The sequence below is a fragment of the Meriones unguiculatus genome, chromosome 7 (genome assembly GCF_030254825.1).
Source record: "Meriones unguiculatus strain TT.TT164.6M chromosome 7, Bangor_MerUng_6.1, whole genome shotgun sequence".
NCBI lineage: Eukaryota > Metazoa > Chordata > Mammalia > Rodentia > Muridae > Meriones > Meriones unguiculatus.
Window position 1 is genome coordinate 32,890,728 of NC_083355.1, and position 27,494 is coordinate 32,918,221.

Genomic DNA, 27,494 nt, shown 5'->3' on the forward strand with positions numbered 1-27,494 from the left:
TGGGCTGAACTCTCTCCCACGTATGCCCTGCAGCGAGGTTTCTGAACCTGGTCCCTCCACCTTTTTGTCTTCGTACCGTTCTGCTGTTTCCAGCCGGGGAGGCCCATTTCTCACTTTTAAGGAGGACTTTGTAAGGTGTGTGCTCATTGGCTGTTTTCCTCGTGTCCATTACTTCTGTGGATCTGGTACAGAGTCGGGGTGGGGAGGGGAAGGCAGTGTGTGGCCTGCCCACTATCTTGAGATGGACGCCTTCTCTCTTCTATTTCCTCTGCTCACTTTCCAAGGCGTTTCTCCTCTGCCAGCCTACCCTGCCCTGTACCTAGCCCAAGGACTCAGGAAGCACTTGGTGCTGATTAGTTTTTGGCCTCAGCTGCCCTTCCAGGAGAGCTTCCGGGTATTAAAGCCATGAATCCAAAGCCACTAGCGTGACCCATCATCCCTCTTAGGAGTCTTTTGCCCAGGCATCAATTTTGTGAAAATAGACTTTATTATAGTAAAATGTCTTTTTAAACAAATGCCCTCACCATCCCACACCCCTGGAGACCAGGGTAGGGGTGAGGGTTCAATCAAACATCTCCCAACCACATCAAAGGAAACATGCAAAGAGACTCGCCCAGACGAAGGGGGAAGGATGGGATGGTTAGGGTAAGGGTGGAGAAACCCCCTACCCGCTCTGAACAGGGGATGTATGAAAATAGCTGCATAAATCTGTCCTTTCCCTCAGCCCCTGGACCCCAACAGGGACTGGAGGAAAACGATGCAAGAGAGAAGTTGAATCCGATGAGCAAAATAAGGCAAACCCAACTCCTGCTTTCTGGCCCCTGGTCCCCTGGGTGGGGGGATGGGATGACACAGAGGCCAGGTGGCCTGGGCAGGGAGGGGTGGAGCACTATGGGGCGGGGTCAGGCCCGCTTTGGCATGGCCTTCCTCCTCCCCTGACCTGTGTGATGAAGCGGATGGAGGAGCTGGACTGAGGCACTGAGTATGTACATATATATATACATGGCTCTGCCCCCCGCCCCGGGGGACACTGCAGTGCAAACGTTCCTTCAGGGGAGGGAAGACAGAGGGAGGGCAGCCAGGGCCATGGTTAGAGTTCCCCCATGCCTCCGCTCAGGGGCCCATCCTGGAGCAGGGAAGGCCAAACAGGGACCAGCAGAGCATGGTAGGAAATCGGGAATCCAGAGGAGTGGGTCCAGTCCTGATCTGACCGTGCTTGGCGCTTGACTACTTACTCTGGGGCACGGTTCCCTCCTGGAAGAGTTCATCTAGAGGGCTTCTCACTGAGGATGCGTGTCACCCCACCCTCACCAGGTCCCCGGGGTCCCTGTGAGCGCCAGTGCTTGCTCAGAGAGCAGGAGTTTCGGCCGGTTGGGTTTTCCTGTCCAGCCACTGAAGTTGATGTGGAACCTCCAGGGGCCACGTCCGCCTGTAGGACGGATGGCAGCGTCACTCCTTCCTGAAGCCCAGCTTTCTGAGGAGCTCCTTTCCTTTGAAGAGGAGACCCTGCTTCTTCTCAGCTATGCCTTGGGGCTCCCCCCGTTTGGCCCAGGAGGAACTTCCAGAGCTGAGGGCACACTGCCAGCCTTGGGGCACTGGCGACCCTTGTGTGGTGTTTCCAGGGTCCTGGAATGTGAGAAAAATCTGTAAGGTCAGGGCAAGCCCTCTCCACCGATGCCTTTGCTCCTCTATTCTTCTGTCACAGACCTGCCACTGTCCCAGATACCCACAGACCCATACAGATACACCCACAGGCACATACACACGTGCAGATTCACACACACACAAAGATACACACAGAAAGACACACACACACAGAGAGACACACACTCAGACAGACACACAAAGAGAGTCAGACACACACACAGCATGGAGGTGAAGGGAGATGATGCTGAGGGCCCTGCCTACTGAAGAAAGTGCCATGGGATGGAGTCTGAGCTCTGCTTTGTCACTGGTAGCCCTGGGTGTGCCCCTTTCCTTCTTGGGGCCTCACTGACCCCACTGACCCCACTTGCAAGTGCCAAACTGACCTACCTTCCTGAATGTCATCTATTCCACCAGGGAGGAAGAGCAAGGACAAAGACACTTTGAGTACTAGTGACTACATCACCTCACAGACAAAAAGCTGGATCATTCCCATCAAGGCAGTGGGTACAGTGCCCCAGGGGTCTTCAAGGAGCCAAGCCAGGGCCCACTTCACACAGAGAGAGGCTCTACCCTGAATGACCCCTGAGGGGACTGTCAGGCAGCCCCTCCCAGAGCACCTACCTACCAACCCTCCTCCCTGCTCCATTCAAAAGGCTGAGCCATCCTCCTCCCTCAACCCCACCAGGCAGTGCTCTCTGATGATCTAAGGGCAGGAAATCAGGCAAACAGGGTAAGCACCAGGAAGCTGCTCCCAACTCACCCTCGCCTGGACCTGGGCACGGCTTTGTCAACTCTTACCAAGCTGCATTTTGTCTCTTCTCTCCCTCCTACCCTGGCTGCTGCCAAAAGCCTGGCAATCTCCTGGCCAAAGCAAACCACAAAGCCCAGACCAGAGCCTGGGGACTTGGTAAACAACCAAACCTATCGCTGCTGTGGCTGCTGCCGCTGTCGCCATGGCAGAGTTGGCAGAGGAAACCAAAGGAGAGCTACAGAATCAGTCTGTCCAGTCCTAGAGGTCAATACATTTACAGCCAAGGCTCATGGCTCCTGGGAAGAAGTCTAGCTTTCCCAGAAGCCGGAAACAAAAAGAAGGGTTCACTGAGCCCCAAAGAAGGATAGCTTGAGGATATCTATGGGTTTCAACTATTCAAGTTCTCCCTTTTATCCTGCTTAGAGGAATAAAAGCATGTGTCTGATAGTTTAACAGTTTGAATCACGGGGGACCAGGGTGGGAAGACTATTATTACCAGTGACATTACTGTATCACCTCCCTGTCACCAATAATAATAGCAATATTATAATACCACAGCCATACGGTATCATAATACCGTGAGTCATAACGTGAATTATCACATAAGGCTCTATAAGCTGCACGACAGAATATGAGGAGTCGGGAAAGGCGCGGCGTCATGTGCTGAGATGACGCGTCATCCTGTGACAGCTAGCTGACACTGCCCAGGGTAAAGGCAAGGCAGGGAGAGTGAAGATCCCATACCCGCGCCTGGATCATGGCAGGGTCTCCCTCCCCCGTTCCTTGAAGAAAGTAGAAAGCTAGGTCAGCTCCGTTCAAAGCAGTCTGGTTACAATAAGGTGGGGAATGGAGGTGACATGAAACACGGGGGCCAATCCCCCCACTTACATGTTGCTCTCTCTACAAATATCTATCTCCATCTAGCACTGGACTCTTCTCCTCCTCGTTCTCTGAGAACAGGGAACAAAGAGAGGAGATGGGTTACCGGCAGGCCTGCATGCTCTCCGTCAGTCAGCGCCCAGTGGCCCGGGTACCTGGCGGCTCCTGCTTGGCACAGCCTTTGCATCTGTGGCCACTGTGTGGGGTTTCTGTTCGAAGCCTGACCCCTTCACATCCTTTCTGCTCTCTGAGTCTGGACGCTTAATTGTACCCCACCCATCCCAAGGAGACGAATGTAAAGAGAACCTTGGAAGCTGAGCTTGCAGCATCTAGGGCAACTGGCTTCAACAGGTACCTTGGAGGCAGGAGGACTCGGCAGGTGGGAGCACCCTGAATGGCTGGCTAGTGGCAGGGATCCTTTTACACGGGACTCCTCACATGCATTGGTCCCTGGCTCTCACCAGTTGGGCCAGATGGCCTGGGAATCAGGGTTCCTGACATCACTAATCTTCAGACAGGGCCTTGTACTAGGTAAGGGTGGCCTAGTGGAAGCCTCCTCTGCTGGGGGCACAAAGTGTTCCTCTGTATCATGGACTCAGCCTCTGAGACTCTCCTGCCACTCTCCCAGCCCCAGCACACCGGCAGGGTAGAGGTGAAATACTGAGTTGGTAGCCCAGCTCCTCACTGACCTGACTGTCAGCTTGTGGTGTCCCAGACTCTGGACCACCTGCTCCAGGCCCAGGGCCCTCCAGGAAGTTGGATGGAACCAGGCCCCTTTGTCCATTCAGTTCCCCCTGAGGAGGAGATGCTGGTGAGACTAAGAAGGCCCCATCCCTGTCCCCTAGTAACCCAGCTCATTCCTGCAGCCTTCTGCCAGGATCCCTTGCCATACGCTGGCCCAGCTGGTGAACCAGAGGACAGTACACCTTCCTTCCCCACAAGGGTCTTACATAGTAGAAGCCATCATCATCCATCTCCCCAAACACAGTAATGACGTCCCCTGCCCTGAAGGGCAGCTCCGCCTGTGGGGAGAGCAGGAGGCAGATGTCAGTCCTGGGAAGGCCTCGTGACCCCGTTCCCCGTTCCCCATCGCTGGAGGAGGGTCCTCACCTCCACATCCATATTGGGGGAGTTCTCTCGAGGATTATAGTCAAATGCAGCCACCATAGGTCGGGAGGTTTTGGGGACAGCAGAATGGATCAGCTTGGGAGGACCTGTAGAGGGAATGAAGGTGCTCCTGAACTCCTCCATATACTGTCCTCCACATTGAAGTCCTGTGGCCGCCGTCCCTCCCCGAATTGCCCACCACTCCATTGCCATCACTCCCAAAGAGTGGGGCCTTCCCCAGAGACCCTTGCCCAGAGAAGGCTCCTCACCTGGACAGGGCTGTGCAGGGCTTTCCAACTCCACTGTGGAGAGAAGGTATCTCTGAGTCCTGCCTGACTTTCCCTCTTTGTCCCAGGCTGGGGTGGTGCAGGGCAAACAGAATGTCCACCCTCCCCCGGAGGACAGATACTCAAAACATCAGTACAGGCCTGACCCAGGGCCAGCGAGCAACATGCTTCCGGGTGCACAGAGCCAGAACAAAGCCCCCCCACTAGAGGTGGTAGGTGTGGGTGGGAGTCTCCTTTAATCCCTCTATCTATTCAAAATCCTACCAGTGTCTCTTCCGGGTGACACAGGGCTGACACACCCCCCCCAACCTACACAATGGTCACGGGTACCACAGGATGCGGGGGTCTTACCTTTCTTGGACCGGCGAGGCTTGGGGGGAGGCCCAGTCGTATGGGCTGAGGAGTAGATAGAGGGTCCGTTCCCTGGTTGAGGAAGGCAGATACACCTAAGAGAGGAACTGAGGCAGGAGTGGGGGAATGGGCCAGACTAGAGGAATCTCCCAGGGTTCCCCAGTCTCCGCTGTTTTGTAGTGCAGGGCCTTGCTCGCTAGGCAAGAGCTCTAAGCCAGGCCCCTAGCCCCCTGAGCTATCCAAACTAGTTTCTTTCTTATTTTTTATTTATTTATTTTTTTTTGCATTTCATACGTGAGCTCATTTAAGGGCCCTGCACCTCACGCATGCGGTAAGAGCCAAGTTGACTCTAAAGTACATCATCATAATCTCTTCAATAGGCCACATCCTGGGGCCAGCTGCAGAAGGGGTGAGGGGCAGAGGGGCAGGGGCAGGCATGCCAGCCTTGAGTGGCTCCACTAAACTCAGGACAAATGGGGCACTTCGAACCACCCCAGATAGAGGGATCTCTCGGGGTGGGACTGGGCTGAAACCAAGGGTGGCTGGTGATGGGTGAGGGGCAGCGGCAGGCCGTACCCGAGCCCTCAGTGAGAACATCTGGGGGCAAGAAGCCCCGCTGGAGCAGCTGCTGTCTCCCCACCGGACCGCTCACAGCCACCTCAGCCACCATGTTGCAGGGGATGTAGCCTGCGCGACCCCCACTCTCGCCCCGGTAGAATCCATCAGCGTCTTTGTCTCCATAAACCTGGAAGCAGAGACCGGTTGTCTCGACGCTAGCTCCGCCCACCCCTTGCACTCCAGCCCTGAAGCCTGGTATCGCCCCACTAGGAATGGCAGAAGTGTGCTCTCTTCTCTAGACCGGGACAGAGGAGAGGGGAAACAGCAGACTAAGAGGAATCTGAGAAAGTCACCTCTTTCTGCAGCCCCCCTCCCCAAACTACCACCACCACCACCATGCAGCTTTCCCTCAAAGCACCCAGACTGGATCTCTCAAGCCCCAGAAGACGGCAAAAAGCCTCTCACCAATCCTTAGGGGAATAAGAAATTCTATGTTAACGAGCAAATAGTCCCACTGTGCTGAGCATGCGGCAGGCAGAGGCGCCATGTGCACCTTGAATCATTCACAGGCAGGAGCGGACCGGACAGGCAAGTCTGTGAGGTCATGGGGACCATTCCCATGCTACCATAGAGGAAACTGAGGCCTTTGATAGGTTCTACAACCCACTCAAAGCCGTGTCCAAATCCTACCGTCTGGCCCTGGAAGCCATACTCTCGGACCCTCCCCCAACCCTACGCAAGAGAAACTTAGAAGACGAGATGCCGGCTAGAGGCTGGAGCTCTGGCCTCAGAAGGGGGTCAGTCACCTTGAGGAGCTGGCCCTCCCGGAAGGGCAGTTCCTCTTCTCCGGCGTCAGGGTTGGGTGACATTGATACAGGGTCGTAGTCAAACAGAGCCACGAAGACCCTCACAGGCAGATCCTGATGAACTGGTGCTTCTTGGGGGCTCCTTGGAGGGGCTGTGGAGAGCATTCAGGGCAGGGCGGTGACTCAGTGAGCTTTATGCACGGTAGGAAAAAGCTTCCTTGAATCTGCCTCAGCCACAATTAGCTGCTCACCCAGCTCAGTGGTTCCAGGCCTAGGCACCCGGGCCCCTCTCCTCTGGGGTCCTCTCCGCCCAGAGTTGTCATGCCCTCTGGGCTCCCCAGTCTCTGTTGCCTGCAAAGAGAGGGCAACAGATGGCAGGAGTGACATTCTATCCCTGTGGTGGCCCACGCTCCCTGGCTCTGGCCCCGGCAGCAGCGTAAGCGACACAGCAGAACAGGAGCACAGCATTCCTCTCCAGGGGCCTGGCCCAGCCTCACCGAGGCCCCAGACACCCCCATGGCGGGAGGACAGGCAGGAGGCCCTGGCTCTCCAATAGATGTGTGCAATAGAGGGGCCTGAGGTGGCCAAGGAGAATGTGAGAGGACAGTCTCCTGTCGGCACCGGGGCTGGTGGCTCTCTGGACATGGCATCACAGTCAAGTGTTCTGAAGGCACAGCTAGCTACTCAGAGGGAAGGGCCACACTGACCAAAGTGGCACGTGGCAGCCAGTGATAACAGAATATTGTGCATCCCGGTTCCATTCAGCAGAAGCAGAAAGCAGTGGAATGTAGGTGGGAGGAGACAGGTGAGGGAGCCCGAAAGCCCGGCCCCACCTCTGCTGATGGAGGTGGCAGCGTGGAATGGGTGTGGCTGGTGGGCAGCAAGCAGAGCCACCAGGCAGCAGCAGGCAGGGGGCCGCCCAAAGTGGGGAGTGGGCACAGACCCGGGAGGGTGGCTCCTTGGTTCTGCTGGTCGCACTGCGGCCTCTCCGCTCTGGTTCCCCTTTCTCCCAGGCTGGGAGGCGCAGGTAGGGATTGGGGCCTGAATTGACCTTCAGAGGTCCCCTGGGCCTTCCTACAGCTGCTGTGCCCCAGGCCTCCCCATCTGTGGGGTAGCAGGAGCTGTTGAGGCTGACACCCCCGCTGCCTGCCTCCTGCTCATCCTCAGAATCATACTCAATGCTGATCTCCAGACACTTTGGGGAGAGGCAGCTGACCAAGCTGGATTCTGGAGCAGGGCCACGGGGACACCTCCGGGAAAGACCCGGCCGCCCTCTCCCTCCAGCCTCCTGTCCGACCCTGGTGCCCTCAATCACAGGGAGGCCGCCCCTCTCCCGTGGAGGGCCTGGCCGCGCAGAGGTCTGGGGCCCGCCATTGCCAAGGAGTCGGCTGCAGTGTTCTCGGGGATCCTGAGGCCGCTTGCGGTTTGGGGGCTTCTCGGGAGAGCCACCTCCTCTCCTCCGGCTGTTTCCACCAACCACTCCCAGCATGTCTTCCAGGTGCTCCCTGGCCCCTGAGAGCTCAGGAGACAAGGGACACAGGCCAGGTCCCTGGGGCTGACTGCTGTCACAATCCAGCCCTAGTAATGCAAGTTCAGGCTGGCTAGGGGCTTGGGAAGAGCTGCTGGGCCCTGGTTTCTCCTGCTCTTCCTCCTCATCCTCCTCTTCTTCCTCCTCCGGGATGCTGAACAGCTTCTTGCTGCGGAGCTGCTGGAGAGGCAACTCCAGGATCTGCTCCAAGATCTCCTCGTCGCTGTCAGTCTCACAAAAGGGGTCAGGCTGGGGCTGGGAGTGGGGAGAAGAGAGCAGCAAGGAAGAGAGGTCCACGAGAAAGATGAGAGGTCTGGGACCTTTGCCCTCAAGTGAGGACACGGGGTTGGGGGCCACACACCCAGCCTTCCCTTAGCTTCCTGCCGAGAGGAAAGAATCAGAGGGACAGTGGCTGGACCAAAGTCACACATGTGACTGAACCGAGGATGACTTCGGTCCCTGCTGGGCAGGAGCCTGAGGGAGCAAGCTGGGGAAAGTCAGAGAATTCTCCATCCTCTCCCCCGAGCCTCCTAGCACAAGGCTCTGAGAAGGCTTCCCAGGACTAGGGTGCTACATCTGAGAGACTGGGGGTGAGGTCTGAGAAGCGCTTCCCTCCCCCACTTTTTAGCAGGGCAGAAGCCCTGAGCAGCTTCTTTCCATCCACTGCTTAGCACAGGACCCAGGCCGCACACCTACACTTGCTGGAGCAGCTGCCGTGGGAGTGGAGGCCCTTGGAGCCTGAGGTCTGGGGACTAGCTCCTCCCCACCCCATTACCTTGGCTCCATTCTCCCTGATGCTGTTGCCAGCAACCTGCTTCTGGGAGGAACAAGGCCTGGAACCCAGTTCCTCTTCCTCTTCCTCTTCCTCCTCCTCTTCCTCTTCCTCCTGGATGTCTGATAAGTCCGAGTTGCGGCTGTGATCTGCCAGGGAATTAGCCAGGCAAACTCCAAGCTCTGACATCTCTTCTTTCTATAAAAGGCAAGACAGAGGCTTAGGGGTAGACTCCTCGCACTCAGAAGGCTAAGGCAGGAGGGTGACAGCCCCACCTAAGCCACACAGTGATGTCCAGGCCAGGCCGGACTTCAGAATGAGCCCCTATCTCCAAACAGAAATGGCAAATTGAAAGAAAAGGTGCAGAGGTAAGAAGGAAAATCAGGAAGGGCTCTAGGCAGGGCCAGCTCCAGCCAGAATCAGAAAGGGTCTTGACAAAGGAGGAGAGAGCCATGGCCAGAAAGCACAGTGGTAGGGGTACAAGAAGGTAAGGAAGAGAGGGAAGCAGGTGACAAAAAGAAAGACGTGATGAAAACGCACACACATAACACAAACCAAGGTGTCTGGGCCAGAGCAGAGCAGAGAACAAGCATAGGGGGCTGACACAGTGTAGAGGGACGAGTCTTGTTTCTACACAGCATATCTCCAACCTCTACCTCAGTTCTAGGTTTCCGCTCTGAGCCCAGATCTCCTCCATGGCAGGCCTCAGGGCTTGGCTCCTTCTGGGTCGGCTCTCCTTGGGTGCAGCAAGGTGTGGGGCCAGCGTCTCCTGAAGCGCACTCCACTTCTTGCTTAGCCAGGGAGGGAGCCACAGGGCCAGGGCCTTCCAGGCCCAGGGTTGGCTCCACAGCCCGCTTCTCTTCTGAGGTGCCCCGCACAGCTGCCCCAGCCTCTTCCTGGAAAGGTTGACATCGAGAATGAGCCGAAACTCCAACCCTCCCTTCGGCTTTGCACTTCCGGCTTCCCATCCAGCAGGTAAGTACCTGAGAGCAAGGAGCTGGAGGTTCCTCCTGGGGTCCCTTGGTCATGTCCCTGGAAAGGCTGGCAGGGGAATCTTGAGTTCCATGGGGGACAGGATGCCGGACGGGAAAGCTGGCATCCCCAAGCCCTGGGGAGACTGAAGCAAGGGGTGTTCTGACCTCTGGGCTTGGTCGTGGTGAGAGACAGGACATCCTGGCTGGCTGGCAGGCAGACTCCAGGGCTGGGGCAACAGGGGCCGGGATGGAGTCAGTGGACTCGCCATGGGGTGACATAGTGCGTACGGTCACCTCATGGCAGGCCTGCAGCAGCTGCAGCTGCGACACCTCCACCAGCACACTGCCTGCCGTGGGGGAAGCCACCTCCATAATCTACAGGGAAGAGGGAGGCGAAGACAGCCAAGCGTGAGGGTGGGATGGCTGCCTGCTCGCCGGCATCGAGCCAGCATTTCCCCCAAGCCCTTTCCTTAGTCCTCTGGCTTCAGAGTGGAGGCATTTCAATCCCTCAAGGGCTGCCGACACCCATGCTTTTAGCCAGTTTACGACGCAATGCCCACAGGCCAGGAGCTGGACGTTTCTGCCAGGCCAGGAAGACAGGCTTCTAACTAAACCCGGCGAGGAAGGACCCACATGCTGCCTTTCAGGATTGGAGGAGCTGGAGTCCCCAAGCCATACCTTCTGCCCATCGGCGTAGACGGCGTAGCCTGTGACCCGGACACCATTGGAGGTACCAGCAGCGTCAATGGTGACGGGGAGCCAGCTGATCATCAGGATTCCAGGAGAGGGCCCTGGTTCCACCTGTACATCCAGGGGAGCATCGGGCAGGCCTGGGAGATGTGGGGCACAAGCAAAAGCAGTGTAGGGTTTTCCCTGAAGGAGATGGTAGCCACTTCCCTGAGAATGCATATGAAGCCGGTCTCCTCCCCCCAGCCCCCCCGCACACACTCATGGCCTGGCCTCCTGGGTTTGGGGGACACACATACCTGCTGGAAGGGTGGTGAACTGCAAAGTGGCAGCTCGCTGCTCTGGCCTCTCCCAGCCTGGTTCCCAAGGCCCCTGAGATGGGATCTGAGCCTCCACTCGGGCCTGATACAGCGTGCCAGGCCGCAGGTGACAAAAAGTTGCCCAGTAGGTGCTGGGACGGGCAGGGGGGCACTCTTCTCCATTGAGGTAGATGGCATGGGCCAAGTTGCTATTCCCTGGCACCCAGGCGATCTCAGCGGATGTGGCTGTCAACCGATGGACCCGTAGCTGGCTGGGAACCACTCCAGCCCCAGCACCCACAGCCAGGCAACATCGAAGAGGATCCGAGCTGCCCCTGCTGGTCAGGGCCTGGACAGAGACATGGAGGGGCCCAGCCCGCAGGTCCAAATTTTCAAGCACAGCCTTGGGGGGCACTCCAGGCCCCAAGGCCTGACGGAGTTCCCCGTTGACAAAGACATGGAAGCCACGCAGATCTACTCTCTCGGGAGGCAGCTCCCAGGCCAGCACCACACTGTGGGCTAGCTGCTTGAGGACCACGATACGGCGAGGATAAGGCACAGCCAGGGGCTCGCCCAGTCCCTCTGGTGGGGGGCTCAGACTGAGTGCGTCTCCTGCAGCTTCCTCCTCCTCTGGTCTGGGCTGGCTATGTCCCCCGCTGCTCTGGCCCCCGCTGCTGCAGCCACCGCCACCTCCGCTCAGAAAACTGAGCTCAGGGCCAGAGCTGTGCGACAAATCGGCCAGCTCCCGAGGGAGGGAGGTCAGGAGGTCGTCATCAGACACACGCTCTACAAAATTGGAGGGGACCAGACCCCTTCGGCCATCCATGAGCTCCCCTGGCAGAGGGAGGGCAGGGAAAGGGAAGACAAAGAAAAAGCAGAAGAAAAGCTGATCTGGTAACGCATTTCCCCAACAGCTACTTCGTAAGTACCTGACTGCAGTCAGCCTTTACCTGTAGGTGGTTCTGAGACACGAGGTCAATCAAGATTTTAATTAGAGAGCTACTATCGGCTTTCACGGGTGTGGTGACTAGGTTTTCATCACACAGGGCATTGCCTCTTAAATCTTAACGTGCATATGGATCACCCACAGATTTTTTTTTTTATAAATTCAGATTCTAAGTAAGTCCAGTCTGGGAAGCATTGGGTTTCAGGACTTCTCACTAGCTCCCCAATGCTGGCACCTCAAGGACCTAGTTATGAGAACACCTGCATTCTAAAGCAGCACATACTGAAGTATTCCTAGGAGAAAATGCCATGACATCCATAATCTACTTTAAAAATAGTGAGGTTTTTTTTTTTTTTTTCGCCTACATACAGATCAGGCAAACGTGGCAAGGTGCAGACGGCTGTACCATCTAGGTGATAGACATGTAGATGTTCATAGCAGTGGCCTTTGATGTTTTGTTTTGCTTTATTCTGTTGTGATCTCATGTTGCCAGGATGGCCCTGAATTCACTGTGTAGCCCAGGATGACTCTGAGCTTCTGATCACACACACACACACACCACACCCCTCATAAATGCTAGGATAACAATGGTGCATCACCCATGGTTTTATGCAATGCTGGGGACTGAACCCGAAACTTTGCTCATGGTAGGCAGATGCTCTACCAAACACGCCACACCCCTAGCCTTCCCCCTTTTTTTTTTTTTAAGATTTATTTATTATGTATATAATGTTCTGCCTACATGTACACCTGCACACCAGAAGAGGGCACCAGATCTCATTATAGATGGTTACGAGCCACCACATGGTTGCTGGGAATTGAACTCAGGACCTTGGAAGAGCAGCCAGTGCTCTTTACCTCTGAGCCATCTCTCCAGCCCCCCCTCCAGCCCCTCTTGATGTATTTTACATATTTAGAAACTTTTATATTAAAACTCTGAAACATCTGGGAGTGCTGATAGTACATTACAATCTCATCTCTCAGCAGGTCAGAGGCAGGTGGACAGGAAGTTAAGGCTAGCCTAGATTATATAGTGAGAAGCTATCTCAAAAATGAGGGTGGCTCATGAGGGGCTGGCGAGACAGCTCAGTGGTTAAGAGCACTGGCTGCTCTTCCAGAAGACCCAGGTAAAATCACACAACACTCACGTGGCAGCTCACAACTGTCTATAACTTCAGTCTGACACCCTCACAGAGACATAACAAAAAGCCACAGAAAAAATAAAATAAATAGACCCCTTTTGCCGGGTGGTGGTGGCGGCTCACATTTATAATCCCAGCACTCAGGAGGCAGAGGCAGGTGGATCTCTACGAGTCGGAGGCCAGCCTGGTCTACAGAGAGAGTTCCAGGATAGCCAGAGAAACTCTGTCTTGAAAAACAACAACAACAACACTAAAAATGAAGGTGGCTCATCAGCTAAGAGCATTTGCTCGCTCTTGCAGAGGACACAAGTTCAGTTCCCAGAACCCACAACAGCTCCAGAGGATCTGATGTCATCTTCTGGCCTTCCGGCACACATGCACATACACACAAACACACACACACTATCATTCACACATAGAGAGAGAGATATTAAAAGGAGGGAGGGCCATGGGACCCCCTCCCCAGTGGAGCGAATGGATGCCGGGGGCGGGGATAAGAAGTTCCTGTCTTTAGTGACGTAGCCACCGGTGAGTTACTCCTCATACCCGTGTCCACACAAGTGGCCCTGGTTAACACAGTGGGTCACAAATGGAAATGAAGAAGACGTGAAGGTGAGCTGCAGACTTGGTGGAAGGGAGGAGGGATCGGCAAGGGTCCAAGGAGAAAAGAGTGGGGCCAGAATGGGTGGTCCACGTCCGTGAGACGGTCAGAGAATAAACCAATCCTTTTCTTTAAAGAGCTAGGAACACAACTGGAGCACAGCACTTGAGAGGTGGAGGTGGGAAGATTAGGAGTCCAAGGTCACACTGAGCTAGAGAATGAATTGGGGGCCAACTTCGACTACTTGGGACCCTGTATCAGAAGGAAGGGGAGGAGTCCGGGAGACTATAGTAGATTTTACACAGATCTGAGAAATAGAAGCTCTGAAGGCCCTCAACTTCTCTTTGTAAAAAACAAAAAACAGAAAACAACAACAACAAAAACCCAGATACCCACCAAAAGAGGAGGAAACCACCTCATCAGGGAAGAAGTGACAGTGAAGAGCACTTGCAGTACCTAGAAAGGGTCAGGACCTGCAAGCCTATACCCAGGAGTACAGCTGGCATCAGTCCAGGCAGCAATCAGTGTGCCTTTGTTAGGGCCGTTGGTCCTAAAGATGTGGCGGGGGAGTTTTTAAAGACATTTGTCATCTTTTTAAAGAATGGCAAGGGAGAAGAAGCAGGGCATACGAATGCATATAAATGGAGAACAGCTCTCAGGGAGCAGACACTGGGTGGATGTAGGGTCCCTTTGTGACAAAGCTGAGCTTCGGGATACCTGGGGATGCCCCAGGAATACTTTAGGTTCTGCCCCATCTTTTCTGCTCATATTAGAAGAAAAACAAAAGATACTTAAAATAACAATACAGCGATATCATAAGAACCACAGCAGGTTGACTAGTGGTCCCCTAAAATACGGCCATGTTCCCCAATCCCTGGAACCTGAGAACATTACCTCATCTGGGAAAAGTATCTGTGCAGATAAAACTAACTTAAATATCTTAATCCTAGAGTACTTAGGTGGGCCCTGATTTAGTGACAAGTATCCTTAAAAAAGACAGACAAAAGGAGAGACAGAGAGGAGGAGGAGGCAAAGTGACTGCAGATGCTGATAGTGTACTGATGTGGCCGCAAAAAAGTGAGTCAGAGGCCAGCCTGGTCCACAAAGTGAATTCTAGGCTAGCCTGGGCTACATTTTGAGAGTCTGTCTCAAAACAAACAAACACCCACACCATATTTCTGATGTCTCAGAAGTTAAGAGCACTTGCTGCATTCTGCTTGCTGCTCTTGCAGAGGACCCGGGTTTGGTTCCCAGCACCCACGTGGTGGCTCACAACCATCTGTAACAACAGTTCCAGGGGATCTGATGCCTTCTGCTGTTCTTCTCGGTACAAGTACAGGCATGCAGACAGGCGCATACACATATTAAGACACACAAGAACTAGGTCTGGGAGCACAGGCCTGCAATCCCAGCTCCTTGGGAGCCTGAGACAGGAGGCGTAAGAGTTCAAGGCTAACCTGGATACAAACCAAGTTCATGGTCAGTCTGGAAAAACCTAGTGGGATCCTGCGCTAAAGAACCAAAAGAGGACTGGGTACATAGCTCACTGCTATAGTCCTTACATACGTACCATCCCCAGTAACACCAGACATCAAAATAAACAAGCACATGAAGAGATAAATTAAGTGTGATTCCCCTGATTGCCTAGTTCTTCGGCATCTGTTGTTACAGAGAGTCTAACTGTTTGGAATCAATATTCCCAGAAGCTGCTCGTGGGGCCCCAGGAACAGAACAACTTGGCAGGCTCCAGAGCTCTTGGTGTTCACCCAACCCCTCTCCTACATCTCTACACACAGCTTCGGTCTTTGCCATGCTCCAAGCACACCTCACCCCGCTAGCCATCCCCACTGTTGGAGGATGAGTCATGTGGAGCCAGCCAGGAGCACGCTAGGAGGAGTCTCCTGTGGCCACTCCCTCCTGCAGGTTCTACCAGCTGACCTGGTCTTAGTGAGACATCTGCCTGAACTGCATGCTGAGCCCCGTGGCTCCCTTCAGGGGCAGGACAACCTCCCTGCAACTCAGTCCTGCCTACCACCTGCTCAGACCACATGGGAGCCGAAGATGACCCTCTGTCCCCATAGCTGACTGGTGTCCAGCACCCCGTGGATCAGACAGATCCCTGACTGCAACTGTCACCGTGTTAAATACTGCCGTTCTCTGCCTATTAGCACAACAATTAATCCAGCCAAAGTACCCCGTTGACACTCTCTCTAGCATCTGGACTGTTAGACACCCTGGCCTTCTCCAGGTCAGTCACCCTCTCTTTCCCTGATGGCTGTCCCAAATCTCAGAGCATCCCGTAGCTGAATCTGAAAAGCCTGGGTGGACCGAGTGTTTGGAGAAGCGCACAGGAAGGACAGAGGCCTTCACAGACAGGAGATTAAAGGCAGGTGACTGCATGGGGCGATCCTCACTCTTGTCCTACCTTCAAAAAAGCCGTCCTCATCCATGTTGCCATAGATGTAGATATACTCGCCGGCTGTCAGTGGGAGCTCAGCCTCTGGGTTCTCATTGGGACCCTCGAAGGGGTTGTAGCTGTTGGGGTAGTAGCAAAGGAGGAAGAACACACCAGCTGACATTCCAGCTCCATACCCAGGTTCCCGCAGTCACGAGCTAAGCCTTCCCGGAGATGTGGTTTCTACTCTAGCCAAACAGAGCACTCTGGGTACCCACCATCGCTCAATAGGTGCTATGTGCGTGGTGTCCGGCTGGGACGCTCGCACCACCCTCATTTCATCCATGGGTTTCCATCTTCCTCCATACCTGTCCCCCATGTACCCCAAAGCTGAGGGTGGCAGAGTGAGCAAGAGAGACTTACCTGTAGCGTGCAAGGAAGACCTGGATTCTGGCTCCTCCCACACCGCCCTCTGGAGCTGCTGGGACCAGGGAGATGCTGTCTACCTCCAGCTCCTCTACCTCACTGGCTGTGTCCACCTGGGGCAGGGAGAAACGGTTGGTTCCTCCCGACTTGAAACAGAAGGTCTGTGACGCATACGGCTGTCCTAGTCTGGGGGGTGTGAGGACGACTTGGACCTTTCCCTGAATCCTGGCTCCAACCGAGGACATAAAACAACATCCCCACACCTGACGGCTGGCCAGGTCAGAGGGGAGCAGGCATCGGCGACAGTGTGACTCCCTAAGGCAGAAACTCAGCAAATCATCTCAATTGTAAAGAACTGGGAGCGAGAAGGAAGAGGTGCTGGAGGTCCCCCCTCTTTTATCCCTGTGAGTGTACTCCTGCTTCAACCCTACTGGAACCCCACTGGAACTTGGTCTCCCCTGAGGCTTGCCCCAAACCAGCACCATCATTCTATCCCACCAGGGGGCAGCAGAGGCCCAGGACTGGTTCTACCATTTGCTGAAACCCAGGTTAGGAGTGTTGCTGCTCCTGGTCTGCCCTTTCAGCTTTCCGGGGTTCGTAGGTAGAAACGGGGACATAAAGTGATCAGGAGAGCTGTGAGTGAAGTTAGCAATGACCACGGCTGCCATATGCTGGGCATCTCCTGGTGCCCCTTGCTGAGCCATAACCCTCACAGCAATCTTATAAGACAGATAAGGAAACCAGAAGACACAGCCGTGCGACTCTCCCAAGACAAAGCTGGGATCTGAGTTCCAGGAACCCGAGTTCTTTCTCACACAAGCAACGGCTTCCACTGCAGCCGAGCGCATGAACCGGCTCGTTATGTGAATCAGGCGCCAAAGTGTCTCCTCCACTCAGCTCAAGACTCTTGGGCCTACCTGGACCCCTGAGAGGTGCCGCTGATAGGCAGGCCCTGGAGAGCAGGCTTCACCTGAGCTCCTGCACACAAGAGGAGCCCACAGGCCTGCTGCGTCCCAGCTCGGGGTCAGTAAGCACCTAACTCCTTCCACAACCCCCACGCCCAAGGTCCCTGGCCCAGCACTAACCTCTGGTGTGGGGCACGACTTGGGGCTGTTGTGGATGGACTCTGAGCGAGAAGAGTTAGAAAGAGATTCTGCCTTCTTAGCTGTCCTTCGAGGGGCTCCAGTAAGGGGCGCAAGAGCAGGCTCAGAAGACTTGGGGGTACAGCGTCCTGGGGAGCCCGGCGGGAGGTCAAGGTCTAAAGAGAAGATGCCAAGTGGTCTGAGGAGGGACCGGAGAGACGGGGGTGGCGCTTCTTGGACATGGGCATCTGGCCTCTACACCCAGATTTCCTAACAAGAAGGGAACTATCTGGGGAGAAACTCACTGTATATATCAGACCCTCAGAGCGCTCGATGAAATGCCCTGAGTTCCTCCTGCTTTGTGGCTCAGGAAAACTCATCACTTAGAGAGGTTAAAGGGACACGCTAACTCCGATTGGCTGGCAAGGGAATGGGCCAGCGGATCTGACTGACTTTTAGTTCTCTAAGCTTCCTAAGACCCTGCTACTGACTGGTAGAGGCCCCAACTCCCAGCTGGAGGCAGCAGAGCGGCCCGAGATCTTGACTTTAACGAGGTGTGTCTTTAGCTCGCCATGCGACTTTGAGCGACTGGCTGGCCTCTAGTCTCGAGCTCCATACACTGTACAAAGGTCCCCAGATCTGAGGATTCCAGACCAATGCCACTAGGGGATCCCTTACCTTTGGGGCCGGACCCCTGGCAGGGCTGAGGGGTAGAGCAGCAGCAGTGGGGGGGTGGATGGTCCCCAAGGGCACTACAGCCCAGGGCAGAAGTAAGCAGATCCAGGGGGCCTGGGTGCAGACGGAAGGCCTGGAGCTCCTGAGCCAGAAGGCTGAAACGCTCAGTTTGGCTGCGGCACTGGCCCTCAAGCTCTCGAACCCGGGCCTGAAACAAGAGCCACTGTGATGTAGCAGTCCTGGCAGGGCTACACAGCGCTAGCCAGCTCTCCACGTAGTGCCACGTCAGGCTTTGGTTTACTCACGTGTCTCCCCCTCCCCCAGCCTGAGCACCAACTAGGCCACCAACTCTCAGACTCAGGCCAGTGACATTCTTGCCTCAGAATACTTTATAGGCCAAAGGGGTCGCTTCAACCCATCACCACAACAACCAGCTCCACCCCTAGTTATTCTTCCCTAAGCAGTGACCCCGACCTCAGAGGGGTGGGCAAGAGGTTCCATGGGAAGCTAGGGACGGCTTCGGATAGAACGGGTCGGTGCCTGTGACCTTTACTCAACGACCAGGCAAGTCTCTAGATCAAGGGCTCTCCCACTGACCATGTCATAGGAACACGAGTCAATGGATGACCAACTTCCTCGTGGTCTAAGACAACAGGAGGGGAAGGCCCTGCCTCTGCCAAGTTCAGTTGCAGGTTTGGGATGAGCCCATGTGTCCTGTAAGCTCCCCAGCCTATCTGTGGAATCTCAGGTCCACCATCAGCAATGGCCCCTCTGTTGGCTATCAGAGTTGGTCCCTGAGGGAAGAGATAGGAGAGGGGCGGGGAGAGGACACCCAGAATGTGGAAGGCATGAGCAGACTGTACCTGCATGGAATCCAAGGTAGACTGGTGGGGAAGGAAAGCACAGAGGTTAGGACACTCAGCTCTCTGGGCCAATAACCCAGAGAGGGAGGGGAATGAGGGGGACCTACAACAGGTGGATACCACCCGGCCTGTGCTCTGAGCTGATATGGAGAGGAAGGACATTTCAAAGTGAGAGCAGCTTCCGAGATGGCTGGCGGTGGGGGGCAGTCTCAGGAGCCCTGCCCCTGTGTACCCAAGCCTAAGAAATAGGCCAACAATAAAGAAGATTTCACCCGGCCTCGGAGCATTTAAGGGTCCTTCTCGCACTCCTCCCCACTCCTCTACACTCCAAGGGCCCTACCTCCAGCAGCTGCACAGCTCCCTCATGTTCCCTCTTGGCTTCAGCCTGGGCCTACAAACAGGAAAAGGCAAATTCTGGAAGGGAGAGTTGCACAACAGAACTGGAGTGGAGAATAAAGATGTGTGAGGGAGAAAAAGAGGGAGGGGCAGGAAAGATGAGGGAAACGACGAGTAGGAAGGAAAGGAGAAAGGATCTGGGGAGGCAGAGGCCAAAGGGTTTCCTCCAGACTCTTACCCTGGGTTCTATCTTAAATAGGAAGGTGAATGTCAAGAGAAAGAGGAATCAGCTGTGGTTTCTCTCCTGGGACAGTGACCCCTCCAGTGGATGAGTCCTGTCCAACCTGTCTGTGGCTCCTTCTGAGCCTCTTTCCCCAACCCCTGTCTTCTATCCCTTGGAATGTCAAGACGCCCCTGAACACATGCCACTCTGTCCTCTCTGCTTTCTTCTGGGCATCTCATTGATGACCCCACATACGCACAGGGCCAGCATCCCCATAGCTGGTTGTCTCGCACCCCCAAACTTGCCAGAACAAAACTTGAAACTCAAGATGCCCTGTCTCCCAAAGTTGTTGCCCTGTCCTGGCTAGTTTTTCATCAACTTGACACAACCTAGCGTCATCCGGTAAGAGAGACTCTCAACTGAAGGACTGTCTTGATCAGACTGGTCTGTGGGCATGCCTGTGAGGCACTGTCCTGATCGCTAATTGATGTAGGAGGGCCTAGCCCATTGTGGGCAGTGCCATCCCCACACAGGTGGCCCAGGGCTGTATAAGAAAGCTAGCTTAGGGCTAGTTGTGGTGGTGCAGGCCTTTAATCCCAGCATTCTGTAGACAATGCCAAAAGGGTCTCTATAAATCCGAGGCTATTCTGCTTTGCATAGAACATTCTGGATCAGCCAGTGTAATAAATAGTAAGGCTGTGTCTCAACAAAGAAAAGGAAGGAAGGAAGGAAGGAAGGAAGGAAGGAAGGAAGGAAGGAAGCAGAGAGGTAGGAAGGAAGGAAGAAAAGAGGGAGAGAAGGCAGGAAGGAAGGAAAGAAGGAGGGAAGAAGGAAGGAAGGAAGGAAAGAAGGAAGGAGGAAAAAGAGGGAGGGAAGAAGGAAAGAAGGAAAGGAGGGAAAGAGGGAGGGAAGAAGGAAGGAAGGAAAGAAAGAAATTTGGAAGGAGGGAGGTAGGTAGAAAGAAAGGAAGGGAGGGAGGGAGGGAGGGAGGAAGGAAGGAAGGAAGGAAGGAAGGAAGGAAGGAAGGAAGGAAGGAAGCTAGTTGAGCATAAGATACTGGGAAGGCCAGAGAGAGAGAGAGAGAGAGCCAGTGAGGAGCATCTGTCCATAGTTTCTGCTTCAGTTCTTGCCTGGACTTCTGTCCATGGTAGTCTATAACTGAGAAGTGTAAACTGAAATGAACTCTTTCCTCCCCTAACCTGCTCTTGGCTATTCCGTTTAGCACAGCAACAGAATGGACCACAATAGTTTGCCTTCATCCTGCACGTGCTGGGATGAGGGAGATGAGAAGCCCTGTTCTCCCCAGGATTCAAACAGATAAGGAGTGACACAAAAGGGGTCTTGCAATTTTATCCCCAAACTATATTTGCAATCCAGCAGCTTGTGCAGCCTCCTAGACCACTGGCACAGCCGGTCACCCGCTGGATGCCACTCCCAGCATCCACCCCACCAGCATGATCTTGTGAAATTAGGAATTGTATCATCTCCACCTCCTGCATAGAATCAATCTCATTTCTCTCCTTTTGTTTTCTGAGTCAAGGTCCCACTACATCACCCACCCTGGCCTCGAACTTGGGATCTTCTGTTCCTGACCACTTCAGGAAGCTGTATTTTGTTCCCTGCTGTCTCCCCAGTGCTTAGCATACAGCAGTGGGTAGACCAAAAAATACCTGTTGGATGAGTGGGTGGCAAAGCTTGGGGTCCAGCCACCCGACATCCACCCTCCCCTCGATTCTGCTCCCACCTGCTGCAGCCTCCGGACCTCCTCCTGCTTCTCCTGCAGGCTGAGCCGAGCTTGCTCATGCTCCACCTCCAGCTGCTGCCTCCGCTGGGCCACCTCCCTCATATGCTGGAACACAAGGCTGGGGGTCAAGGCCAGAGCTTTCCCAACCCACCGTTTCCACAGGAGGCGTAAGGCCAGGGAACCCCAGCTACCACCTGCTCCAGATGCCCTCTGGCAAAAGGGAAAACAAAGGCAGAAGTGACAAAAGGGCCGGCAGTTCCCGAACCCCTATCGCTCCACACGGGCCTCTCACCTTCAGCACCTGCTCCAGGCTCTCCAGCTTGCTTTGCAGGCCCTGGCTCTTGCGAAGGGCTGAGTCCCTCTCCTGTGTTACCCCCAGGAGCTGTCCCTTCAACTCCGCATTCTCCCACTCCACCTGGAGAGGGGGCATTGACCCGCAGGTATGAGCTTTGTCCCACCTGAAACTTGCCAGGGGGTGGGGGACAGTTCCCTTCAAACTCCACCCCAAGAGGAGGCCTTCAGGCCTCCCTGAGGCACAACTCTCTCCAGAGACATGGCGGAAACCGAACCTGCTCCTTCTCTGTGGCTCTCCCACTGAGCCGAGAGTTCTCCTCCACCAGGCGGGCATTCTCATTCTGGGCTGCCTTCAGCTGTAGTTCCTGTAGGGGTGGGGTCAGTCAAGCTCTGAGGGAGGGGCTAGAACCCACTTTTCTCACCCTCTCACACGAAGGCCCCTGCCCTCTCCCAGGCAAGGCCTCCCACGGAACCCTGCAGTAGCCAGGGATGGAAATCTTAAGAACAAGAGGAAGCTGTGGGTCCTGAGGATGGAGTGGGAGGGGGGCAGGGATGCCAGTGGCCTGAGGGAGCAACCATCTGGATAGCCTGGGAGAGAGAGGGGAGCTGGCCTTAGCTTACCAGCTCCTCACATCGCCTCTGCTTTTTCCTGGCTTCCTGCTCCAGGCTCTCACATTTCTTTCGCTTCTTGCAGAGCTCAGACTCCTGTTGGGTCAGAACCAAGAGCTTCTCACCAGGAAAGGTGGAGCTTCACATAGCAGGCCGCCCCTGGCCCTCCACCTAGCACTTACCAGCTGCTGCACCCTTTGCTGTTTCTCTGGTTCCCTTAGGACCACCTGTGGGCTCTCCACGTCATCCTGGAGTACAGCCTGCAAATATCCGGGGCAGGGGGATGGCAACAGAGAACAGGGCCCCAGAGCAGCCTGTGTACCCGTGGGAAGATCTCACCTCATGACCACCCGGCAATGACATCTCTGCCTGGGAAGTGGGCGAGGGGGTGCTATCTGCCTACCCCTCCCAACATCTCCGGCTGACAGAGAAGGATAAAGGTCGCACCCTATATCTGTGAGCCATAGTGCTTTGAGATCCCAGGACCCACGTGTGCCCTGGGAAATGGTTTCTTTATCCAGGCCACAGCTTTCCCGTTTTAGCTTTCGGCAGCTGCACTGCCCTGCTGCACTCAATAACTGTCCTGGACGTCCTTCAGTGACTAGCAGAGAACTGGGTGGCTGCTTGGATCCCCAGGGATATAGATGGTGTTCCTAGAGCTAGGGTTCTGGATCATCCTGTCTGAGCCTGGCCTAGAGTAGTGTAAACCTAGCCAGACCCTCCTGGCTTCCCCCCAAGCCCACCCCACCCCACCCCCCGCCCCATCAGCTTCCCATGTATTCCTGAAAACTTTGGAGGGCAGGTTCCGATGGGAGGAGCATCTTCCTCCCCGGGTCGGTCAGAACCAGGGGCAGAGTCTGAGCAAGCATCACCACCCCTTCCTGCACCCCAACCCGGCGAGGTTTATGTCACCACCAGGTCCTCCTCCCTCCCAGCCTTCTTCCTAGGAGGCTAATCTAAACGCTGCCCACCAAGGATGATGCAAAGGAGCAGGCCCCTAGGTTCCGGGGGTCCAGGCCCTCCCGGCAAGAGCTGCCTAGCCCCTCACTCAGCGAAGGTCTCCCGTACCTGGAACTGAGTCGTATGCACCGCCCCCTCGGGTTAACCAGGGCCAGGCCTGGCCACCCGGCGGACGCTGAAGGGGGCGTCCCCGCTCTACCGCAGCTGCGGGAGGAGGCGGTGCGGGCTGGGCCCCGGGCGGCTACCAGGGCAACCGGGGATTTGCGGCCGGGCTGTACCACTAAGCGACAAGGCAGGGGCGGCCAGGCTGGCCCCGTGGGGAGCAGGCCTACAGAGGGAGGAACCCCAAAACCCAGGGGCAGGGCGCTACGCAGGAGGCTTGGACAGGTCCCTGTTCCTGGTGGAGAAGGCTTCCTGGATCCTGAGTGAGCGTGCAAGTCATCATGGGGTCCCCATCTGAGCATCGTGCAGGGGGAGATCCCCGGATCGCCCCGACCTCGCATCTGAGCACACTCACACACCTGCCCTTGCGCAGGCGCTCACCTCTCCCGGGGCCCCCGGGGCCGGCGCCCCTACTCTGGAGAGGGCAGTGGGAGCCGGGGGCCGGGCTGGCCGGAGCGGCTCCCGCTGGTTGCGCAGGGCGATCTGCCTCTGCAGCCGCAGCACCTCCCGTTGGGACTCGCGCAGCAACCGGTCGAAGTCCCTCAGATGCAGCCACTGGGGACCTTCCTAGGGTGGGGCGACCGGGAGCGGAGTCAGTCCCAGTCCCTGCCTGGCCCCTGCTCATCTCCGGCGCTGCTCCGGTTCTCCACCGTACTCGGTCGGTTCCGCTACGCGGGAAAGTGCGCATCCTCCCGTGCCTATATGGGCGCGAGTAGGCAGCCGCGTGCCCCCCCTGTCCCGAGGGCAAGACCTTCGCAGCAACTCGTTCACTGGGCGCTCGCAGGGTGCTTGCACTGTGCTAAACGCCTCGGGAACGCTCCTTCACACAAGTGTGAACTACGTGTGGATTCCTACAGTCAGATCTACTGGCACAGAGCTTCAAGCCTGGAGCACAGAAATGTCCAGGGCTGGGGCTCATGGCTCCACCCCCTTTCGGTTCAGGCCGCCTTCTCCCTTCTCCCACCTGGGCCGTTGCCAGGGGAACCTACTCCCTCCCTAGCAGCCTCCACCTCTCCTTTTCATTTGCATCTCATTAACATCTGGTCCACATCCCACACTCCAAGCAGACATCCTTTTGCAGGATCCAGCAACGAGAGAAGCCAAGGGCCCCTTCGCACCTTGCCGACCAGAGTGAGCCTGGCCTGCAGCTCCCTGCACTCCCGCTGCAAGGCGGCAATCTGTTTGTCCTTGGCCAGCAGCGCACTGGCCGTCTCACTGAGGTCCCGGGCTCGCTGGCGGGCTAGGGCCTTTCGACACAACTCCAGACCGGATCCGGGTCGGGGCACGGGGGCACTCACCTAGCCAGAGGTGGGATAAATGAAGCCAGTGGTCGTCTGAGGGCTAGGAGCACACTTCTTCCCAGTCCTCATCACCCAGAGGAAGGACTAAGATGAAGACCAGTCTGGACCCCCAAAAGGACTGCATCCTCGTTGAACCTCATCCTCGTAGTCCCCAGGCAGGCTCGAAAGCGTTAACCCTACATCTTAGTTTAGGCTCGAAGGGCTAATTCAGGGCTGCCACTATGACGGGTCTTCTCCCTGCCCCCACTCCAACTCCACACCCCAGATGAGCTCAGCAGGAGCCTGCCACCGGCTCCAGCGCCGCCGGGTTAATCCAGAATTCTGTTCCCCCTGCGGCTCAGGAGCGTCCCCATCCACCCTCTTCCCTCCTGTAGCTCCAGATACCCTCAGCCTCCTCCAGGCCAGCATTTGTCCTTCCTATGCAGCCCCTAGCCTTAGGTTCCCCTCTTCCCAAATCTCCCACGCCTACCCCCAGCAGTCTGTCCTCACCACCCTCATGTTCGTTTCCTGCAGTTTCTGGGCCCTCTCCTCCAGACGCTTGGCAATGACCGCCAGCTCCGCGTTCTTCCGCTTTAGCCTCCGTACCTTCTCCTCCGTCTCTGGGAAGCTGCTCTTCCTCTGACAGGGGGTCAGCCAGAATTAAAGTGTGTAGGGAGCACCCCACGGACCCATTCCTAGAGCCTGGCCACACAGTGAGTCCTTGGCAGTGCTGAGCAAGGGTCCACTGGGTTTGGGGGTATGTGGGTATGTCACCCCTGGGTGCCTCCCTCCTTGGAGGCTGTTTATGGGGCAATCAGGGTGTTGAGGGAGACCCCACTCTCCAGGCCTCACCAGCATCTGGTTCTCCTCCTTAAGGATGTTACAGCGCTGCTGCAGCTCGCCTAGGGCCCTCAGCAGCTCCAGATTGGGCCTGTCCCCGAAGCCCACGTTCAGCTTGGCCTGGCATGGGGAAGGACCAGGTACAGCCCCTCAGAAACCTGCTCAACCTAGCCAGTCTTCCATATGAAACACCTCCCCTCTACAGTCTGAGGAGCTGAGAAGGTCCCAGGCCTCCGGAGAGGGGTATTACAGGACCTAAAGAGACGGGGCAGTCCAGTCCTCTGTGCCTTCAGTGGCGGCCCACACCCCGGTCCACCATCCTGGGGCATTTCCTGCTGTTCCTCTCTCCTTGCCATCCTACCCATATCCTCCTCAGTAGTGCCAGATCAAACTCCCTCTCCATCCCTCTAGACTTCTTGGGTCTAAGGAGTCCCCTGCCCTCCTCTAAAGTCCTGCTTCCTCTGTCTGTTTCAGTAGATCACTCACACCCACCCACACCATAGTCTTCCTTGGCTCAGCCCAGAACCGAGCCCACTTCCACATCCCCAACATAGCCCGAGACCCCCAGAACAGACAGACTGACAGAGGAGGGGGAGACCTAACACAATCAGACACACACACATACACGCACATACACGGAGAGGCAGGGCCAGAGAGACACAGAACGGGGCCACTAAGATTCCCCTCCAACGAAGGGAGGACAGAGAATCCAGACAGACTCCCAGACACACAAGAAATGTGGGCTTTCAGGCTACAGGTTATGGCTGGCCCATCTTGCAGCCCTCCTCAGCCTCTCCTACCTCATAAGCCTGCGCATCCTCATCCTCCCGGCGGAGGCAGTCGTCCTCAGGGCTCTCTGTCGGGTGCCCCAGCTTGGACATCCCAGTCTCTGTTCCTTCAGGGTCAGTATTCCCAACAGGCCCAGGGCTTTGGGCTCCCTCAGGTTCAGAACTCTCTCCAGACCTCAGTCCTCTAAACTGCATAGCTATCGGAGTGCCGGTAATGCTGGGAGATGCGTCTCCAGGTTCGCACCCCCGGCCCTGGGTCCAGTGCCGCCAGGCTGGCAGTGCCCACGGCTCCATGGCTCCAAGCTCTCCAAGCCGTGGAAAGGTTGTCAGTTGCTCCATGGTTTCGGCAAGGGGCCCCAGAACCTGGTCCCGGGGACATCACCCAGCCAAGTGGGGAGACTGACAGGGGTCATGCCAGGCTAGCCCCTTCTCCTCGTAAGCATTCGGCTTCACAGAGAGGCTCCATCAGAAAGAGGTTGGCTGAGCTCTTGCCACTCACGAAGGAGGCTTCAGAAGGTGTCGGGGTTGCCAGACTGGAGCTGGGGCTATGTCAGCTAATGTTTGCTCGTGTTTCTGTGTGGTGTGTGTGTGTGTGTGTGTGTGTGTCTATGTGGAGAAGCAAGGGTGTCCCTGGGGTGGGGGTTGCAGAGGCCACCACCAGCAGCGCCTAGCTGTGTGCGTGCCTCCTGGGCTGTCCCTGCGGGTCAGTGCTGTCCTATACGTGTTTGGAGGATGAGCATTTGTGTGTGTTGAGGAGGGTGGTGCTACGTATGTGTCACTGTCTGTGCCTGTTTCAGAGTAACCAGTTGTTTCTGCGTGGGGTGGGGGGTGTCTGTATTGCAGGGCTGTGGTAGCGTGTGATGCTTTCGCTGGTCCTATCTCTGTGTGCCAGTGTTGGGAAGCCCTGTGTCTCTGTAGCGGTGTGTGTCTGTCAGTGTCTGGAAGTCTGGCCACCCATCGCGACCCCTCAGCCTGGACTGGGGTCCTCGGGAGTTTCTGGGGGTGATCCCCAGTGTTCCACTGTGGTCCTTTATCGCCAGCCTTTCTCTCCGCTGCCGCTGATCACTTGCGTGTGCTGGGTGGCTGGGCGGTCCTAAGGAGGCCTGGGTCGATGAGCGGCTTGCCTCATAGTCCCTGACCCAGCTAGTCTCAGCTCGAGGGACTGCGGGGGTCCCTCATGGTCCCGGAGCTCCCCAAATGAGACGATGGGCACGAAAGAGGGCTGAGCCTCAGAATGAGGAGTGGGGAGCAGGGGAGAATCATCAGCCCTCCCTTCCCCCTCCTCCTCCCCTCCTGCCCACCAATAGGAAGTCAGCTGCTGGTTTCCATGGCGATGGCGCTGGACTGGTGGGCTGGACCCGCTGGCAGGCTGGCAGGGTCCGGACTGAGAGAAGAGCGGGTTCCTTGCAGCTTGGAAAGCCCCCCCCCCATTGTGGCCTCTTGATCCCCTTGACCCCTCACATTCTCAGATCTACGAGGGTG

At 56.1% G+C, this 27,494-nt stretch overlaps 1 protein-coding gene across 5 annotated transcripts; it reads right to left on the minus strand.

Annotated features, from left to right (window-relative positions):
- Window positions 1-464: 464 nt before the first annotated feature.
- On the minus strand, window positions 465-27,258 carry Tspoap1 (TSPO associated protein 1). Of its 5 annotated transcripts, XM_021663951.2 has the most exons (32): window positions 26,025-27,258; window positions 25,237-25,344; window positions 24,895-25,023; window positions 24,223-24,402; window positions 23,486-23,671; window positions 22,165-22,242; window positions 21,995-22,078; window positions 21,649-21,738; window positions 21,372-21,494; window positions 21,080-21,184; window positions 19,117-19,167; window positions 18,777-18,797; window positions 17,917-18,121; window positions 17,242-17,414; window positions 16,154-16,269; window positions 15,761-15,870; window positions 10,647-11,480; window positions 10,339-10,490; window positions 9,670-10,035; window positions 9,343-9,582; window positions 8,690-8,884; window positions 7,330-8,169; window positions 6,638-6,737; window positions 6,387-6,538; window positions 5,599-5,767; window positions 5,023-5,094; window positions 4,654-4,686; window positions 4,388-4,491; window positions 4,228-4,299; window positions 3,967-4,071; window positions 3,287-3,348; window positions 465-1,626 (listed from the first exon to the last, which is right to left on the minus strand). In XM_021663951.2, the coding sequence occupies exons 1-31, from the start codon at window positions 26,349-26,351 to the stop codon at window positions 3,319-3,321; spliced, it is 5,550 nt and encodes a 1,849-aa protein (XP_021519626.2). In that variant the 5' UTR covers window positions 26,352-27,258; the 3' UTR covers window positions 465-1,626; window positions 3,287-3,318. The 5 variants fall into 5 exon arrangements, with proteins under 5 accessions (XP_021519626.2, XP_060243006.1, XP_060243004.1 ...); XM_060387023.1 differs by lacking the exon at window positions 21,080-21,184; XM_060387021.1 differs by lacking the exon at window positions 4,654-4,686.
- Between the last annotated feature and the right edge of the window lie 236 nt (window positions 27,259-27,494).

What these genes read in the sequence shown, in the direction of transcription:
- Tspoap1 (XM_060387024.1), bottom strand. Translation starts at nt 26,351, where the DNA reads ATGGAGCAACTGACAACCTTTCCACGGCTTGGAGAGCTTGGAGCCATG. An exon ending in AGAGGCGATGTGAGGAGCTG is followed by an intron (nt 21,739 to 21,994) that starts GTAAGCTAAGGC and finishes CCACCCCTACAG; the next exon opens with GAACTACAGCTGAAGGCAGC. An exon ending in CCCCCAATATGGATGTGGAG is followed by an intron (nt 4,300 to 4,387) that starts GTGAGGACCCTC and finishes CTCTCCCCACAG; the next exon opens with GCGGAGCTGCCCTTCAGGGC.